General features: G+C 36.9%; 2 protein-coding genes across 4 annotated transcripts; both read left to right on the top strand.

Annotated features, from left to right (window-relative positions):
* Positions 1 to 2,025: 2,025 nt before the first annotated feature.
* Positions 2,026 to 6,453, top strand: LOC117617800 (pectin acetylesterase 9). 3 transcript variants are annotated; one of them, XM_034347360.1, is made up of 13 exons: positions 2,026 to 2,558; positions 2,688 to 2,770; positions 3,372 to 3,501; positions 4,228 to 4,307; positions 4,512 to 4,598; positions 4,735 to 4,859; positions 4,955 to 5,015; positions 5,124 to 5,183; positions 5,266 to 5,343; positions 5,430 to 5,535; positions 5,628 to 5,776; positions 6,003 to 6,113; positions 6,203 to 6,453. In XM_034347360.1, exons 1-13 carry the CDS (start codon positions 2,387 to 2,389, stop codon positions 6,230 to 6,232), a joined length of 1,272 nt encoding a protein of 423 aa, XP_034203251.1. In that variant the 5' UTR covers positions 2,026 to 2,386; the 3' UTR covers positions 6,233 to 6,453. The 3 variants fall into 3 exon arrangements, with proteins under 3 accessions (XP_034203251.1, XP_034203250.1, XP_034203253.1); XM_034347359.1 differs by having other exon boundaries at positions 5,112 to 5,183; XM_034347362.1 differs by having other exon boundaries at positions 2,388 to 2,558; positions 3,397 to 3,501; positions 5,112 to 5,183.
* A 696-nt stretch (positions 6,454 to 7,149) lies between these two features.
* LOC117617799 (tripeptidyl-peptidase 2) lies at positions 7,150 to 19,132 on the top strand. The gene is made up of 34 exons (XM_034347358.1): positions 7,150 to 7,626; positions 7,843 to 7,921; positions 8,010 to 8,083; positions 8,269 to 8,378; positions 8,488 to 8,568; positions 9,084 to 9,170; positions 9,254 to 9,396; positions 9,647 to 9,797; positions 9,883 to 10,005; positions 10,177 to 10,260; positions 10,373 to 10,560; positions 10,668 to 10,842; positions 10,948 to 11,069; positions 11,161 to 11,240; positions 11,628 to 11,686; positions 11,884 to 12,038; positions 12,701 to 12,879; positions 13,020 to 13,132; positions 13,201 to 13,371; positions 13,919 to 14,047; positions 14,160 to 14,260; positions 14,355 to 14,472; positions 14,595 to 14,674; positions 14,841 to 14,913; positions 15,159 to 15,244; positions 15,324 to 15,375; positions 15,456 to 15,590; positions 15,757 to 15,825; positions 16,497 to 16,589; positions 17,045 to 17,140; positions 17,258 to 17,356; positions 17,510 to 17,602; positions 18,231 to 18,395; positions 18,694 to 19,132. The coding sequence occupies exons 1-34, from the start codon at positions 7,284 to 7,286 to the stop codon at positions 18,850 to 18,852; spliced, it is 4,065 nt and encodes a 1,354-aa protein (XP_034203249.1). The 5' UTR covers positions 7,150 to 7,283; the 3' UTR covers positions 18,853 to 19,132.
* Positions 19,133 to 19,144: the final 12 nt, after the last annotated feature.

Genomic DNA, 19,144 nt, shown 5'->3' with positions numbered 1-19,144 from the left:
GATCCCTTATTTGATCAGACCGCTCCTGGTGTTCGAACTAATCATTAATAGTCGGCTTCATTACTTATAGGAAGAAAATAAAAACTTATGACACTTTTTTTTTATCAAGATTAAAACAACTATGTTATATGCCAAAGAGAAAGTTATCTAAGGTTGGAAGCAATCAAAATTTATTGCAGGAGAGTTGAGACTCCAAGCATTATTATTAGGGTATCGAACCGATTCGACGCATCCGAGTACCAACCAACATTGTCAGTATAGCTCAAAAATAGAATTGCCATCGCATCTCGTCATCGGTTTGCTAAATTTCAGTTTTTCTCATTTCAGGTCAGCATCTGTCGGTCTTGGTCCTACCATCGTCGAGGAAGCTTGCCAGCATCGTCAAGGCAAATCCTTCTGACAAACCTCGTACCAATCCATTTTTGTAGAGAGAGAGAGAGGGATGAGAGCTAGAGAGAGACAGGAAGAAAGAGAGAAGACATGAGAGAGAGAGAGAGAGAGAGAGAGAGAGAGAGAGAGAGAGAGAGAGAGAGGTGTATGGATAAAACTACTGTTAGGATGATGTTAGGTTTCCTAAAAAGCATCTCAAAGGGAGATGTCAAATGCAAAATTTGAAATTTGAAATTGATGACTTATATGGCAATTTGACAATTTTTTGAAAAAATTTAACTCCACCCAAAATGCCAAATATCTTCTTCTTCTCTTTTTAAAAAAAAAAAACAAATAGGATCCATATGATGCATAAAGTTTTAAAAGAGCGTAAATGATAATGGGGTCTATTACTAAAAAAGTATTAAAATAATATTTGACATCAAGCTTTTTGATATGTTATTTTTGACATATCTCTTCTATCCTTCAAATTTATGTAGGATTTGACTACTCCGTTAGAGCAACTTTAACCTTCAATTTTTGTCATTTCATGTCCATATGGCAAATTGACATATCAATTGGAGATGCTTTAATAATTAAATATTGTTTTAATTTTATCCAAATGGATACCCATTAAATATATTCACAATATGATATTTAAACAAGGAAGCATGTTGGTGTGGTGGTAAATGGTTGAGTATGTAAGTTGGAGGTAAGGGTTTGAAACTTGTTGACTTGATGGTTCTAGACATTTAGAACCGCTTTGACATTCGAGAATTTTGAATTGGATTAAAAAAGTGACTGACATTGAAATAGGCGGTTTTATGGGCCAAAAAATTGGGCTGGGTCGGCTTTTTGTCGAGTGAAAATTCCAGCCCTAAGCATTATAAATAATACATAAGGAATGGAGTGTGACTTGATTGATATGAATGCAAATAAGTCACCATCCTAATTTAAAGCAATTAAATAACATTATGGGAAGGAAATTAAATGCAATATGAAGCATGTTATGCTAGTTGTAAATCACATGTCTAGTCATATGCATTATTGTGAGATATCACATCCTAGTTACCAACCCCATAATCCAATCATACCATAAAAATTAAAGTATGACGCAATGAAAGTCGTTATGCTCAGAATTTACAACAACGTGTCATGTAATTAGAGTCATATTGATGTCATTTTGTTAATAACTTCATTTTTGTTTTAAAAAAAATAAATTATAGCTCCAATTGCATCCATAACCAAATCGATCCGAACTTAAATTTTTTTATGAGATGTTGCGGGCTAATGGTTTCTGATTCGAACTCCCATATCACTTAGGTAGTGTGTGTGAAAAACCCTTCTTCTCTGTCATTTAAAACTATCACTTATATTTAAAAATAAATAAATAAATAATTGATGAGATGTTGAAATGAAAATCTAGAACCGCCAGTCACGGACAAACCAATTAGTGACTAAAATTCAAGGCTAGTGGGTTAGAATAATTTATCACCAACCCAGTTACCCAATTGGGTCTGGGTTCACCGTCAAAGTCATAATACATTTAACCATCGCTAGGCCCATTTTCTAAATAAGTTTAGGCGGTGGGCCCCATAAAACCAACCCAAGTTGGATTATAGAGCACCTCGGCTTCCACTTGAAGCACCTCCTCCAATCCAAGTTCCAACTCCTTTCTCCGTCTCTAGTTGCTTCGCTCCATATTTAGCTAAACCAAATCTTCTCCTACTCTTTCTCGGGTTTCTCAATGTTCCCAGAGCCAAAAAAAGCACTGATTCACGTCACCGTCTTAACCATCAATTAACACACGTCAGTTTTCTCTCATTAAATTAAATTAAGCCCGAGATTAGCTACGAAATAACAGCTCAAATTTTGGTTTCCTACTTTGCCTTTTATTTATTTATTTATAAATTTCTTACAATGAATTTAGCAACTAGAGTCATTGTATTTGTATAGTCACAGTTTCCACCTTTTCCAATCCCAACTCTATATATCTCTGTATGGCCATGAAAACTCAATGTTAAAATTGAAGAGAGAGCACATGGCTACTACGACGACGAATGCGAACGCGCTACTGGTCGCCATCACCCTGGCGCTGCTAATGTGCTCGCCTCGGTGCATTTACTCGGCCGAGCGGCGGCTCCTGGTCAACATGACTCTGGTCCGGAACGCTCCGGCTCTCGGAGCTTGTAAGTTTCTTCTTCTCAATCTCACCCAGCTCCAAGAGTATTTAGAAAAACAGATTTAAAAGTTTTATTATTATTAACTTTTGTTTTGTTTTGTTTTTGTTTGTGGCGGCGGTGGGTGAATATTCGTAGTTTGCTTGGATGGGAGTTTGCCTGCGTATCACCTGCACAGAGGATTCGGGGCCGGAGCAAGAAACTGGCTTTTACAGTTCGAGGTAATTCTTTTTGTTTTTTATTTTTTATTTTTAATTTGCAAGAAAAACTTAGAAACCAAATTCAGGGTTAAAAAATAGAATAAGTCTGCATAGAAGTGATTTAGAGAAAAAAAGTCTGTACATCGACTAAAAGTGCTTCCTTTATGTCCAATTGATTATTGCTCGTCTTGGTGTCCCGTGCACGTTACTAGACATCTTGCACTGCTGTCGGCGTCTTCCGCCGCACTGTGACGTGGCTTCTTCTCAGTGGTTTATATACATATTTTTTCTTAATACAAGCAGTAGAAGGCGACAAGGATGGACATATTGCCGTGACCAAGTTTTTTAGTCTTCTTAAAAATTCTAGGGGAATGTTATTGTTATTGAGTTGGGTGGTTGTACCAAAAGTGGTTCTTTGGGCCTCTACTACTTATTTGGTGTTTTTCTTCACTTATGGGTTACGCAATGTTACTTTCATGATCCATATTATTAAAGGAACTCAATTCTGTAAATCAGTTAGGTAAGTTAGTTGGTGTGTGGGGTCCAATGTGAAAAGCTTGAAGTTTTGCATTGATGATCATGAAGGATAATATATATATATATCCATATGAACTAAACCCAGGGTGGTGGGTGGTGCAATGACATAGAATCATGCTTGGAGAGAGCCAAAAGCCGTAGAGGATCAACACGCTACATGACCAAGTGGGAGGTCTTCTCTGGAATTCTAAGCAATAATGCATATCTAAATCCAGGTTCGTCATCATGTTCTCAATGCATGATTTAATTGACTCATCTTGTGGTCCATATATGTCATCACATGTTACAATAATATTCCCTTCATAATTGATCTTAAATATAAGAAGAAGAAAAAGTCACTTTATTTAAAAGATGAAAGCATTAGTCTCAAGGAGCTTCTCCAAGTGGTTAAAAGTAGTTACCCCTACACCTGTCTTGTGTTCGAATCCCCCTCCTATCTATGTATGGTGAAGTTTCTATGGCGGACAGTCCATGTTCCTTCGCTTTCTTTATTGTCCCTTTCACGTGATTGTTACAGAGATGACAGCTATTTTCTCAGTTTGTAGCTTTTGATCAGCCGACCTTCCAGCCTTTCTCCAGTGTTGTCATTTCTTGTTGTCTTTGGACTGTTTAAGGGCATAGCAACACATAAGCCTTTGTCCTATTGTGCACATGGACCTGTGTCCAGTTGGAAGGTCTGAATCTCTACTTGTTCTGACAATTTACAGTAGTAACTCTAAAAGCTTCATGGCATAGTTAGTTGTATCCACTTAGTTTGAGCTGAGAGCTCCCACCATTGAATCATTCGAATAATTTTTATAATCAATTACATGTCCTGATAAAAGCTTTATAATTTGTAAACATAATCTGGATCCATACATCACATGATGATGCATGCAACAAAAGATAGAATCTTGCAGTGAACTTATTTCTGAAATTGTTATGTTCTGATTTTGAACCAGATTTTTACAACTGGAACCGTGTGAAGCTTAGATATTGCGATGGAGCTTCATTTGCTGGAGATGCCGTATTTAAGAATGGGGTATTTCTCTCTCTCTCTCTCTCTCTCTCTCTCTCTCTCTCTCTCGACAAATATTTCCTTCCCACATTCTTAAGTAACCTTCACTCTATCCACAATCTCTCAACATGCTGTTGAAATCTACCGAAAAAGCCGATTTCTTATACTTAATCAACTGATCAGTTCTTTGCATGTATGCGTTGAATGCGCGTGTGAAATGAATTACAGACATCGTTGCTCTATTTCAGAGGGCAAAAGATTTGGGAAGCTATCATTCTTGATCTTCTGCCAAAAGGTTTAGGACAAGCAAGAAAGGTAAATAAATAAATAAAACCCATCCCTCAGTTTCTTCTATTTTTATAGGATACCTGATTAAACAAGTTGCTAAAATATTTTATATAAACTTAGATATTCGAATTCAACTACTTATTACATTCCTTCTCTGCTCTAGGCTCTGTTATCAGGATGTTCTGCTGGGGGTTTAGCATCCTTTTTGCATTGTAACAACTTCACTAAATATTTACCAAGCAATGCCAGTGTGAAATGCTTGAGTGATGCTGGATTCTTTCTTGATGAGTAAGTTAGTATGTCCATTTTCCAAGTTCAAAGCAGATTGCAGCTAAGGCATAATTTTGATGTTGCGTTTTGTTTCGTTTCTTTCTCGACTGCAGAAGAGATATAACTTCGAATCACACCATGAGGTATTTCATTAAAGATGTTGTTTCTCTACAGGTAACAATACTACTAATGCCTAAGAAAACAAATCTTTGCTCTATTGGTATATTTGTATTTTTCTTTAAAATATGTATTCACATCACATGTTGGAAGTATGCATGGCAGGGGATAGAGAAGAATCTGGATGAGAACTGCACCGCCAGCTCCCTTGATTTTCCCGAGTTGGTAAGATTTTCGTAGCTTCGTTGAGCTGTTAGAATTTCGTAGCAATCACATGGTTTTAACATTTGCCTTTCTTTGGATGCAGTGTTTCTTCCCACAGTACGCACTGAAGTTCATTACAACACCATTTTTCATATTGAACTCAGCTTATGATGTTTATCAGGTACAAATTCTCCATGCCTTGTTCATGTGACATTGCAAACTTTTGATTCAATTTTGAATATTTAGTAGAGCTGTTAATGTCCACAGTTCCATCATATATTGGTGCCATCTTCGGCTGATCCACACGGCCACTGGAACCGTTGCAAACTGAATCCGGCGGCGTGCAATCCTGAACAGTTAAATACATTGCAAGGTTCTTCAATTCTGCCCTACACTAGTTTACTGTTAAATTTGCAAAAGTCCTAATTGCACAGCTGAAATATCATTGCTTTTCTTAATTTTCAGAATTCAGGCGTGACATGATTGTTGCTATGGGATTGTTCTACAAATATTCGAGAAGAGGAGGCTTGTTCATAAATTCATGCTTTGCTCACTGCCAAAGTGAGTCTCAAGACACATGGTTTTCTGCAGATTCTCCAAGAGTTCACAATAAGGTAATTTCTAAGTATTATTCTTTTACAGAAGGTTATAGCAGGACAAAAACTTCCCCTAACCCCCTTGCATCGTCCCTTTTTTCCTATCTCTCTCCTCGTGTCACTTATCAAAAGAGGAGAGAGAGAGAAAAAAGGGAACAATGCAACGGAGGCAAGGAAGTATTTCTCGTATTGTAGGCTCATAAGGTCTTAATTAAGTAAAAACTGAGATTTTGCTTTTTGCCAGACCATTGCAGAAGCAGTAGGTGATTGGTACTTCAGCAGAAGGATAACAAAGGAAATTGACTGCCCATATCCTTGTGACACTACCTGCCATAACCTTATACCATCAACTCAAGTAATAATGTTTTCCATTGTGAAATTTAATAATTAATTCCTGCTTAATTATTAATTCCATAGATCTGACCTGAAAATATATTTTTGCAGGCCCTTGTACAAGATTTGAGAAGCTATTAGGTCCAACATTTTCAAGGAGACAAAATTCTTTGGAAAGTTCACAAGGAAGAAGCTAGAATACAAGTATACAATACAATACACAGTGATGCATAGAGCTATTAGGTCCAATATTGTCACCGCTAAGCAGTGGTGGAGCTAGAAACTTTATACAGCCCTCAAATATTGAAATGACATTTGAATTAATTTTTTAGTTAATATAAAATCCCTAAATTTGATTACTATACTCTATTATTTTACATATAACATTAACTATCTACTCATCATTGATACTAACAAAATATATTGATTGAAATTAAATGTACATCGTTAAATATACACACTAAGAAATTCCAATTGTAGAAGGGTAGTAATAATAGTGAAAAGAGAGAGAAGGAAAACATGAAAAGGGCACTTTGAAATTTGATAAAAGCCTCAATGACATTGAGAGGGGGCATAAGACCCCCTGGGCCTTAGCTCCCTCTGCCCCTGCCGGCGAGATACATGTATCATGTGTTTTCCTATTTCAGATTTTAAACCGAATGAGCCTGCGTCCCCCGAATGAGCCTGCGTCCCCATGTCTCTTCTCTATTATTTAAGTTAAATTAACACAGTCATCTTGCTAGGGTTTTTTTTCCTTTCCTTCTACCTTACTAGTTGCTATTCCTATTCTAGACAGGAATCTCTCGAACTCTTAGTAGCTAGAGCAAATAATCTTTTTAATTTTTAATTTTTTAAATTTAAATATCTTGGCCTTGGTCATATACTATTATACTTGATTGGTATCTCCCACAAAGGAAAACGAAGGCTCCTCCTATCCTATCATTTGCAATCCCTACAAGGACAAAAAAGTAATTTACATGACAGATGATAACTTCACCACCACTGACATCCAATCCAACAAAACCCCGTCGCGGTTTCCACCAGCTGTTTTGACGAAAAAAGAAATAAAAGTGGCTTCCACCAGCTGTCCCAAAACTGCTGCACTTCACCACCTCGTCACCGCAGCCACCGCAGTCCTAAATTACCAAACCACCCTTGTTCATTTATTTTTGGCAAAAAATATACAAAAAGGATGCAATGCCCGGTAGTTTTATTCCAATTGCCGTATTTGCCCACGTCACGACTCTCACTACACTCGTCATTTCTCTCACTCATCATTAGAACCAAAAAGCTCAGCAAAGCAAGAAGACCGAGAGAGAGTAGAAGCAGCATCGGTATAGATAGGGCAATGCCTTGTTCTGCAATTGGTGGCGCTGGTGGAGGTGGTGGTGAGGCTAATGGTTCTCTGCTCAATTTCAAACTGACCGAGTCCACGTTCTTGGCCTCCCTCATGCCGAAGAAAGAGATTGGCGCCGATCGCTTCATCGAGGCTCATCCCAATTACGATGGCCGTGGCGCCCTCATCGCTATCTTCGGTATCTTCATCAGTCCAATCGCTTAATTTCTGCTTGCAAGAAGAGAAAACGAGAAAGAAAGTTGAATTGTTAAGAACGAACTGATAAGAAAGAAAGATAATCTGTTGTGCTAGGCATAATTAGGAAAATGAATTTAGTTGACAAAAGATAAAAGAACTATTGGATTGATTTTCTGGGCCGAGGAACTTAAGTTGTTGAACTGAAACTGTGAATCAGATTCTGGAGTGGACCCTGCTGCTTCTGGATTACAAGTTACATCAGATGGAAAGCCGAAAATCCTAGATGTTCTTGATTGGTAACTATAACTAATTTATTTGAGCATGCAATTGGTATTGTTAGAACCTATGATTTAATCTGACAACTTTTCTCTTTTAATTTTTCAGTACTGGGAGTGGTGATGTCGATACTTCACAGGTAGTGAAGGCTGATAAAAACGGTTCTATTCGTGGAGCTTCCGGTTAGTTTCTTATTGTAGATATTTTTATGCATGCAATTGCTTCTGCTTTTATTTTCGCTAAAATTTCCTGCATTTTCTTTAAGCTTTGTGGCCTGTGTTTTTGCTTTTGATTGACTATCCAATCGTGAGCTAAGCACTGCTTTCAAAAATGCCATGCTTGGGTTTTAATGCAAAGTTTCATACAGGAGCATCTCTGGTTGTCGACTCCTCATGGAAAAATCCTTCTGGTGAATGGCATGTGGGTTATAAATTGGTATACGAGTTGTTTACAGATACATTGACTTCTCGCTTGAAGGTAAGCATTGACATTATGATCCATTGATTGGTTTACTGGAATTGTATTTATGATCTACATCATCACTTCAGATGATGGTGATCAAATTGGACCTCTTTTTAATTGACAGAAAGAAAGAAGAAAAAAATGGGACGAACAAAACCAAGAAGAAATTGCCAAGGCTCTTAAGGATCTTCATGAATTTGACCAGGTTTTTGAATATGCTGATTCTTGATTTCTTGCATATACATGATCCTTAGAGCGCACATTACCCATTTAATCCATTTGTTAATTTGATATAAGCACACCATAAATGCGGTTGAAAATGTTACATAAACTGGACAAGATTATTATTGCACTTTTCAAGTAAGCTTAATATACACTTTCTCTTTGCATTCTTGCCTACATGGGTTCTTAAATTATGCACTTCCTCTTTGCATATGTTGTGTACCTGGATTGCATTTTCGTTCAAAGTAGTTCATTTTCTAATATTGTACCTATGTAGATAAGGGTATGGATTCAAAACTGCTAACAGTTTATCATTTGAAATGTATATACGTTCACATTGTAAAGCATCTCTGATCAACTTTACCATAATCTGATCAATTCTTATAGAAAATGTACATGCAAGCTTTCCAGCTGTTTCACTCTGATATATGATTACCAGAGTATGCTTGCATCGCATTGCTCCTAAATGTGTAACTGTTTATGTTACCATATTTCCAGAAACACAGTAAATTGGATGATGCTAACTCGAAAAGGCTTCGGGAGGAACTGCAAAATAGAGTTGATTACCTACAAAAGCAAGCTGATGTGAGTGCCAAATATTAACTTTTGTATTTTTTTTAAATTTGAATTTCCTCTGCAACTCTTAAAGGTAATAATTTGTTTTCTAGACCTATGATGACAAAGGCCCTATCATAGATGCTGTTGTATGGCATAATGGAGAATTATGGAGGGTTGCCCTTGACACACAGACTCTTGAGGATAACCCAGATTGTGGAAAACTTGCAGACTTTGTGCCCCTAACTAATTATAGGTATGGTTGGCTTGGTTTAGTGGCAATTTCATTAGAAAAGTATAATGATGTTGAGGCAAAGAAGTAAGATATACTTAATTATTTATGATTATAAAATGTGTATAGTGAGACCAAACAATTTTACATCTGAAAAGTCCTTTTGATTTCTCAATTGCAAACTTATTTGTGTTTGGTGTTTTATTTTCCAATAGGGTGGTTATGATCATGGATCGGTTCTATAGAATTTTGACTTGAATAAAATTTCTTGCAGGATAGAACGAAAATACGGTGTTTTTAGCAAATTAGATGCCTGCACATTTGTTGTTAATGTTTATGATGAAGGGAATATCGTAAGTATTGTGACAGATAGCTCTCCCCATGGCACTCATGTTGCTGGTATTGCTACTGCTTTCCACCCGAAGGTACTATTGTGTAGGTTTTATCCATTTGCTGCACTTTTTCTCAATGTTAGGATAACATACTTATGATACATGTGGTTGTTCTTAGGAGCCCCTCTTGAATGGAGTTGCACCTGGAGCACAACTAATATCTTGTAAAATTGGAGACTCGCGCTTAGGTTCAATGGAGACAGGAACTGGTTTGACTCGAGCCTTGATTGCTGCTGTGGAGGTACTTTAAAATTCGATTATTTTCTAATCTCTCTTAGATAATCAGCAGTTGTAGTTTGTCCAAGTCTTGTTTAGGGTTCAGCATTATGCCACTAGTGGTCGTGCATTATAGGGAATCCAATGCGTTGTATAGGTTAGTATAATGATGGCCTTTCTATAATGTTTTCTGCAGCATAAGTGTGATTTGATCAACATGAGTTATGGAGAACCTACTTTACTGCCAGACTATGGGCGCTTTGTTGACCTCGTTAATGAAGTATGATTTCTTAAATTTGTGTCTGGCTCATTTAACTACAATTTTTTTTTTCTGCTCTTATTTTTTATGCTCTCAATATGCTAAACTCTATCCATGGATGCTATAAAACTAGGCTGTGAACAAGCACCGTCTAATATTTGTGAGTAGTGCTGGCAATAGTGGGCCAGCACTGAGCACTGTTGGAGCACCTGGTGGTACCACATCAAGCATTATAGGAGTTGGTGCATACGTCTCTCCAGCAATGGCTGCTGGTGCTCATTGTGTAGTTGAAGCCCCTGGTGAAGGGCTTGAGTACACTTGGTATATAAACTTCATTTTCTGACTTCCAATTTTAAATGTGAGCTCCCGCATTCGACTTTGTTTAGGTTGGTCTTCTAGTTTCATGAGAATTTATGCTTGATATGCAGGTCTAGCCGTGGACCAACCGCCGATGGCGATCTTGGTGTCAGTGTAAGTGCTCCTGGTGCGGCTGTTGCTCCTGTTCCTACATGGACTCTTCAACGACGCATGCTCATGAATGGAACATCAATGTCATCTCCATCTGCTTGTGGGGGAATTGCTTTGCTCATAAGTGCATTGAAGGTACTTCTGTTATGCATTTGTAGTTTTGTCTTTTTTTCTTTTGACATTGTTTGTACAAATGTTTATTTTGGGGTGTAACTTCCCAAAATCTATTGTTTTTGGCAGGCTGAAGGTATTCCTGTGAGTCCATATAGTGTAAGGAAGGCTCTTGAAAATACATCTGTTCCGATAGGCGGTCTACCAGAAGATAAACTATCAACTGGAAGAGGGCTTATGCAAGTTGACAAGTTAGACTTTTGATCTGGGCCTTCACTCCTTCCTACTATAGATTTCTGCATGTAATGTTGAGATAAATCGTGATTATTTACTGATTATCAGGGCACATGAATATCTAAGGCAGACCCGGGATGTACCATGTGTTTGGTATCAGATAAAGATAAATCAACTTGGTAAACCAAGTAAGTTTAGTGCCACCCTGCTCCTATTTCTCCCACTCTTTGTTGAAAAGCGCAAAATTGCTGGTGCATGCCCGATATGTGTCCATTGATGTTGCACATACTTTAATTTTAGCATGAGACTTCCTATTTTCTTGCTTGATGGGATGATTGCCTCCAAAATTTGATAATTCTAAAGTGTTAAGCATGATACTGTGAAGAAAAAAAGACAAAATCAGTAACTATTTTGGAAGATTTGGTAATGCCCTCAGCATGGATCTATTCAGGTTTCAATTTTCAGTTCACTTGTTATTAGGTTCTTGGTAATCACTCTATGTTCGAGAATTGTTCTCTTGATTTTAGGTTATGTTAATGCACTGAACTTACTTTGTGACCATAATTTGATGACAGCGCCTACATCACGAGGAATATACTTAAGGGAGGCTAGTGCTTTCCAACAATCTACTGAGGTAAAATTATTTATTGACATGCTGGAATTTCATAATACGAATGTGTAGTTTAAGATTTATTATGGTTTCCCATTTATGGTTATTTTCTTTAGATGTAAACTTGCTAAGAAAAACTTTTGCAACATTTCTTTCAGTCCCAATTTTGAATTTCATTGCGTCTGTCGATTTATATATAGCTGAAGTAGTGTTTTTAACAGTGGACAGTGCAAGTTGAACCAAAATTTCACGAAGGTGCAAGTAATTTAGAAGAATTGGTTCCTTTTGAGGAGTGCATCGAGTTACATTCCAGTGAGAAGACAGTTGTGAGGGCTCCTGATTATCTCCTTCTTACTCATAATGGGCGTAGCTTCAAGTTAGTTAGCACTATTTCAATGTTCCTATTTTTTGTCTGTTAATTTGTCCACATATTAGCTCTAATTCTACTTGTCACTGATTTTTGCCCTTTTTCTTTTAAGATTTGTTTTCTCCTGTTTTTCTTCATCTATAAAATTGACTAACTTGTTTTTCTGCGATGCCAATTTGCATGCTCTATCGTTAAAAGAATGCATGACTCATCTGTTGCATTGCATGCATGCATCTTGTGTGTTCTCATACTTTTATATGTGGCTTGGAGCATAGCACAACATCTGTTTTAGTTGTGAGTGCATATTCTTGTGGGTGCTCCCTGCTCCCAAACTATGGCATAGACATTTACTTGTGAACCAAATTCCCAGTACAGAGCGAATGGGCAGGGATTTAAGCTTCATTCTGATACAATTTTCCATCATTGGAATATATATGCACGGACATATACATGCAGAAGGAACAAAAGCACATGTTGGTTTATCATAAGCTGCTTGTATGATATTTAACTATTTCTGTGCTGTCTTAAGAGTTTGGACATTTCTTTATTTTTAGACTCTTTAATCTTATGATCTTTCCATCTAATCTCCTTAATAGATTTTGTATGTATGGGTAAGTTAAGTGTTAGTTTGTTCATCATCAGTTACAAGTTCTCTTTCCTTATCTTTTCAGCATAGTTGTGGATCCCACCAAACTTAGTGAAGGTCTACACTATTATGAACTATATGGTGTTGATTGCAAAGCACCATGGCGCGGCCCTCTCTTCAGAATCCCTGTTACTATAACAAAGCCTATAGCTGTGATAAATCGACCTCCACTGTTGCCATTTTCTAGGATGTCATTTTTGCCAGGTGTGAGGCAGTGTTGGTTGTCTTTCTTCTCCGTTTCTTGTTACTAACAGTTTATTCTTAGCTGCTTGTGTTTTGAATTGGCTGGTATTAATCATATGGACAATTCTTTGATGGTGGCAATTCTTTTTCTTGATGGTTAGGCCACATAGAAAGGAGATTTATAGAAGTACCTCTTGGTGCTACATGGGTTGAAGCAACCATGCAAACATCAGGATTTGATACAGCACGAAGATTTTTTATTGACTCTGTTCAGGTAATAGCTTGCAGTTAAAACTTATATCAAATGGGGTAAGCCTGCTTTAACATGCTTGCAATGTCCAGCTTTGTCCCCTGCAAAGACCTCGTAAATGGGAGAGTGTTGTAACATTCTCTTCTCCGGCTTCCAAAAGCTTTTCATTTCCCGTTGTGGGTGGTCAGACAATGGAATTAGCTATTGCTCAATTTTGGTCGAGTGGGATAGGAAGTCATGAAACAACTATTGTGGATTTTGAGGTATGCTGTTTGTATTTGGACATAGCATATCTAGTAAAATTGTAACACTTTTATTGTTTGTTTTCCACTATTCCTTAAATTTTTACTTTTACTGATGATGCCATGAATTTTCTTTGTGGTTAACTTCCTGGACTTCTCTATTATTCTGATGTTATAATAAGTCATTTGATTTCTAAGTTATCTTCTTATGGTTCCACTTATGTTTTTTTCTTTCTCCATATTATTTGGGTTGAGAAACTTCATCATCACCCAACTGATAGACTTGTTTAAATTCTTCAACTTGTAGAAAAAGTATCTCACATATCCATCTGACTGATAATATCTTACATATCCTTCTTTGGAAATCCTTTTCTTTATTACTTTTATCTCTTTAGAGATAAATCTGAAAACCTTTTATAACGATTAAATTTAGTTTTGTTGTCAGTCATGTGGTGTCTTTGAGGGGGAAAATAGGCAGGAAAAATCTTCTGGAATCATGATAGTATTTGATGTTTGTAATGAACTTCATTGGAGAGCCTTACATGCGGGTTTTGTATAAATGTTTCAGATTGTATTTCATGGGATTAACATTAATAAAGATGAAGTAGTACTTGATGGAAGTGAAGCACCGATCAGAATTGAAGCTGAATCTCTACTGGCTTCTGAGGAACTTGCACCGGCTGCTATTCTAAACAAGGTGAAGTTGCTTCTCTTGTATAGATGATGGTGACCATATATGTTGTACCTTAACTGTCTGTTACCAGTGCTGTTCTAATATGGTGTCTTTTCCCTTTGAGATAAACTTGCAGATAAGAATTCCATATCGGCCGGTTGAGTCTAAACTTTTTACTCTGCCAACAGATCGTGACAAACTACCCTCAGAAAAACGTATTCTGGCACTTACTTTAACGTGAGTTATGATCTGATGTTTCTTAATTTGCTGCGTTGAATGACTGCACTTTGCGCTTTATCGTAATCGACCCTTTCTGTTCTGGTTCTTTCAGTTACAAGTTCAAATTGGAAGACGGAGCTGAAGTAAAGCCTCAAGTTCCACTACTTAACAATCGCGTGTACGACACTAAATTTGAGTCTCAATTTTATATGATCTCTGATGCAAACAAGGTACTTTTGAGCTTTGTTCCTTTGCATAACTTAATATGTGGTTTATTATTACAACGCTTTGGTAGTTGTAAATGTACTCTTTTCTTTGGAATTTCTTACTCTTTTTACCTTTCTGATCGTAGCGTGTATATGCAATGGGTGACACTTATCCAAGTTCTGCAAAACTGCCCAAGGGTGAATACAATTTACAGCTATATTTGAGGTATGGTCCTTTTTGAGAGAACGCATAACCAGCATGCCCGTACATGTTATTATTTCGCTGTTGAAATGTTGTGAAATACTTAGTTTTAAGTCCAAGACTTGGTTATGAATTTATCTTAACTTTCTGCTATTGAAACTTTATCTAATATGAGGTGTTTCAACCTTAGACACGACAATGTGCAATATTTGGAAAAGTTGAAGCAGCTGGTGTTGTTCATTGAGAGGAAGTTGGAAGAGAAGGTAGAGTTTCAATCTCTTTAATGATCTTTATAGTCTGAATAAATGCTTTGTCAGGATGGTTTGAGAATCTGATTTTGTGTCACATTTGAACAAGTGGCGTGCGTGTTGAATCAAAACTGTATAAGATTATCTGTTATACCCCTGAATCAGTTCAAATCAGTGTGTCATTATCAGAAGGTGCATTTTGTGATCAATGCGTCTGTGTTTCATTACCTATTAAATGCTCTGGTTTCCTTCTAAACCAGGATGTAATCCGATTGAGCTTTTTCTCCCAACCTGATGGCTCTTTGATGGGAAACGGTTCTTATAGGTCCTCCGTTTTAGTTCCAGGGTATGTGACTGAATAATTTCTTCATGTAGTTTAATAATGTCATTTTGTAATGCTATTTAACTTATTGGAATTGTTGTAGGAAGAAAGAAGCAATCTATTTGGGTCCACCATCCAAAGACAAAATCCCAAAGGTTTGTTATGTTTTTTATTTTTACTTTTATTTTGATGTTAGTGTTGAAAGTTTTTAATACTACTTACGAAATTTCTGCAGTTTTCTCCACAAGGATCTGTTTTACTAGGAGCGATCTCATATGGGAAGTTATCATATGTTGAAAAGGGAGAGGGGAAAAATCCACTAAAGAACCCTGTGTCTTATCAGATATCATATATAGTGCCACCAAATAAGGTTTTTATATATGATGCCTTGTATTGTTTTCCAATAGTATTAAGTCATCATATACGTCCTAATGTGACTGACCTGCTGAGCTGAGCTTTGGTTAGATATACCATTTTTGCTGTTATTTGACCAAATAACGTGTATATAAATAGTTTTTATTACAATGCTTTTGCAGCTGGACGAGGACAAAGGAAAAGGTTCTTCTGCTTCAACTAAGGGTATATCTGAGCGATTAGATGAAGAGGTATGCAAGGCACATAGACTAATGATTCTTCATCTGACTGGATGCATCAGATTTTCATGCAGGTTACTTGGCAAAAAATTATAGGTTACTTCTGACTTTCAAATTGGCAAAGTCGATGGCATGCTACTCATTTCCACCTGTCTCCAACACTTGTTTGGAGATTTGTAGTAAAATCATAGATAGAGTTACTTAAGGTGCCATCTTTTTGTCAAGATGCTCATACAAAAGATGTTATTTTAGTATTGGGTTTCTCACATAGGTGCATCTACGGGGAGACATACACCCATACTTATGTTTGTCTTATATTGTCAAGGATTTGTTTGTGTTCCCCTTTCGCCGAGGACCCCACTCGGCTCACTTACATCTACCTGTGATTATAGTATCACCATGCTTCAGTATAGAACATTGAAAAACCTGATATTTGTTTGGCACTTCTAGGACTTTTCCATTGAGTCATACATTCAGTTACCTGAAAAACCGAGTGGTGAGCACATACATTCAGTTACCCTGAAAAACCTGAGTGGTGAGCACATACCTGAAAAACCTGATATTTGTGAGCACATAGATTCAGTTACCCTTATTTATGGATTTTCAGAGTTGGTTGCAGACTTTTCCATTGAGTCATCACTATCTGTGATACTGATGCTTATTGTCTATACTTTGTGAATCAGGTTCGAGATGCAAAGATTAAAGTTCTTGCAAGCCTGAAACAAGACACTGATGAAGAATTCACAGAGTGGAAAAAATTATCTTCCTCTCTCAAGGTCTAGCTTGTATTGTTATGATATAGCTTAATGACTTAGGTTATATGATCAGGAATTGGCCATCTTATGTTTTTCTTTAACATGGGAGAAAAGCTTTATTTAAACTCATTTTCATCTATTCTCTACATGGTAGGGTGTATGGTTTTTCAACTGAATCTTGAAATGAGGCTGGTCAGCTCTTATTTCAGTTAGTTTGTACATTCATTCAACATGGATAGTGGGGCTTTGACTTCTGAGTTCCTTGTTATTAACTTTGCATATTTTACACAAGCACATGACACTCACCTTTGAGTAGCTACTTTGAAATCTGTTCCGGAACTACACGTTCTGAACTGTTAATTTTTACTTCCATTCAGTGTATGCACAAATATATTTTGTCAATGATTGAGCATCTGGCTTTTAAGTCTGTTTCGGATTTCTATATAATCGTATGTACCCTATGTTTCTCTTTGCAGTCTGAATACCCTAAATACACTCCATTGCTTGCAAAGATATTGGAAGGTTTGGTTTCTCGAAGCATTATTGAGGACAAAGTCCTCCATGAAAAAGAGGTAGTGTAGCACAAGTGTGTGGTCAAGAATGATGTAGTTTTGTATATTGTTAATTGATACCTTGAGGGATGGGTTTATGCAGCGATCTGATAGCAGTTACCGCGTTCTGCTTTGCAGGTTATTGATGCAGCAAATGAGGTGGTTGACAGTGTTGACAAAGATGAGCTAGCAAAATTTTTTGCACTCAGAAGTGATCCCGATGATGAAGAGGCAGAGGTATGTATGTGTTAACTTATTCTTTTTTTGAATTTTTTTATAACTCTCTTTCTTAAAAGTTAAAACCAATATGAACAGAGATCCGCTGAAACTGCTTTTTCCACCTGAATTTCTTTCTTGGTTAATAATGACTAGTACTGTTTCTTGTCGTAGAAAATTAAAAAGAAGATGGAGACAACCCGTGATCAGTTAGCGGAGGCGTTGTACCAAAAAGGACTAGCACTGGCAGAGATTGAATCGTTGCAGGTTGGAACAGTTCTTTCTGTTTAATTTCATAGTTACATTCTATTAGGCTAATACTTTGCGGTTTTAAATTTTGATATAAAGTATGAGATGAACATATGCTTTTGTAAAAATATGTCAGAGTTTCACAGCCAGATTTTATTTTTAGTTGGTCAGCCTGTGATGGTAGTATGTCTAGTTTAATGTAAAGCATTTTTGTTGTAGAAGAAATAAATTATTCATTCTGAGGACGTTGAGCTTTAAACATCTGAGGAACTCTTTGTTTTTTGGAATTCCATAGAAGAGCCAAGTATTTTCTAGACTTGTAAGGAAAATATGATAACTCATTCCTTTAATGGTAGACATCCAACTCCAACGTAATGAGCGTTGGTTACTTTCACCCAAGCAAGAGATGAATTATAGGTCGAAAATTGAACTGTGCACTTTCTTGGTGCAACCATTCCCCTGCTGGTATATTTTGTTTTTGGTTTATAATTTGAGATCATTTCTCCATACTTATGAATGTTGATAAGGAACTCTCTATACTGTATTTTTTTCTTAAATGTTATCTAGTTACCAGTGATGTGGTCAATTTGTTTCTTATACCCATTATTTAAATGGAGCACGTGCATCATTATCATTATTGTTGCAGGGTGATAAGCCCCCTAAGGCTGAAGAAGGGGCAGAAAAGACTGAAGATTTGTTTGAAGATAACTTCAAAGAACTTAAAAATTGGGTTGAAGTGAAGTCCTCTAAATTTGGAACCCTCTTAGTACTTCGTGAGAGACGTTATGAAAGGTTTGGAACAGCGTTGAAGGTATTTTTTTTTTCTTCTTCCCTCTCTCTTAGGAACTTAAGCACACTGCATCACGCCTAATACCATGAATAATCCCATTAATGTAATAATAAGTTCCAGGTCCAGTAAAACTTAAAAAGAATAAGGAACACTCTAGAAACATACAAAGTGATCTTCAAATGTCAATTCTAGTTCTGAAGTTTGTATTTGCTTGGGAATGGTGTCAAAGAGGAATGTTTTATCATGTTCGAGAACAGATTTGGTTGTTATTTCTCAGTGAATTAGCCTTCTTATCTGACTTGATCATTTACAAGCGCAGGCTTTGAATGACATAATCCAAGACGATGGAGAGCCTCCCAAGAAGAAGTTTTATGAATTGAAGATCTCCCTGCTTGAAAAGATTCGTTGGAAACACTTGGTGACACATGAGAAACAATGGATGCATGTCCGCTTTCCAGCAAATTTACCTCTTTTCTAGGGTTCCTCCATAACAGAGATCGAATGAACTTGAATAATAAGTATCAAATAAAGTGCTAGCTAGGCCCTGTTTACTAGGTTAAGAGTCTTTGACTGCTTCAAGGATAGTTGCTATGACAGTAAAATGTGATCATTTCTCCCTCCCGAGTTCCCCCATATACTGCTTATGGTTAATATTGTTAGAAACTCTGTTTTCTCAGTTTACATGTATGCAGTGTGTGTGATCCTTTATTTAGACCCTTGATAATAGTTAAATAAAAATGACTTCGATTTTATGTTCATGAGCTCGTCAT

This window comes from Prunus dulcis, chromosome 2 (assembly GCF_902201215.1).
Source record: "Prunus dulcis chromosome 2, ALMONDv2, whole genome shotgun sequence".
Lineage (NCBI taxonomy): Eukaryota > Viridiplantae > Streptophyta > Magnoliopsida > Rosales > Rosaceae > Prunus > Prunus dulcis.
This window is presented reverse-complemented; position numbering and strand designations above follow the sequence as displayed.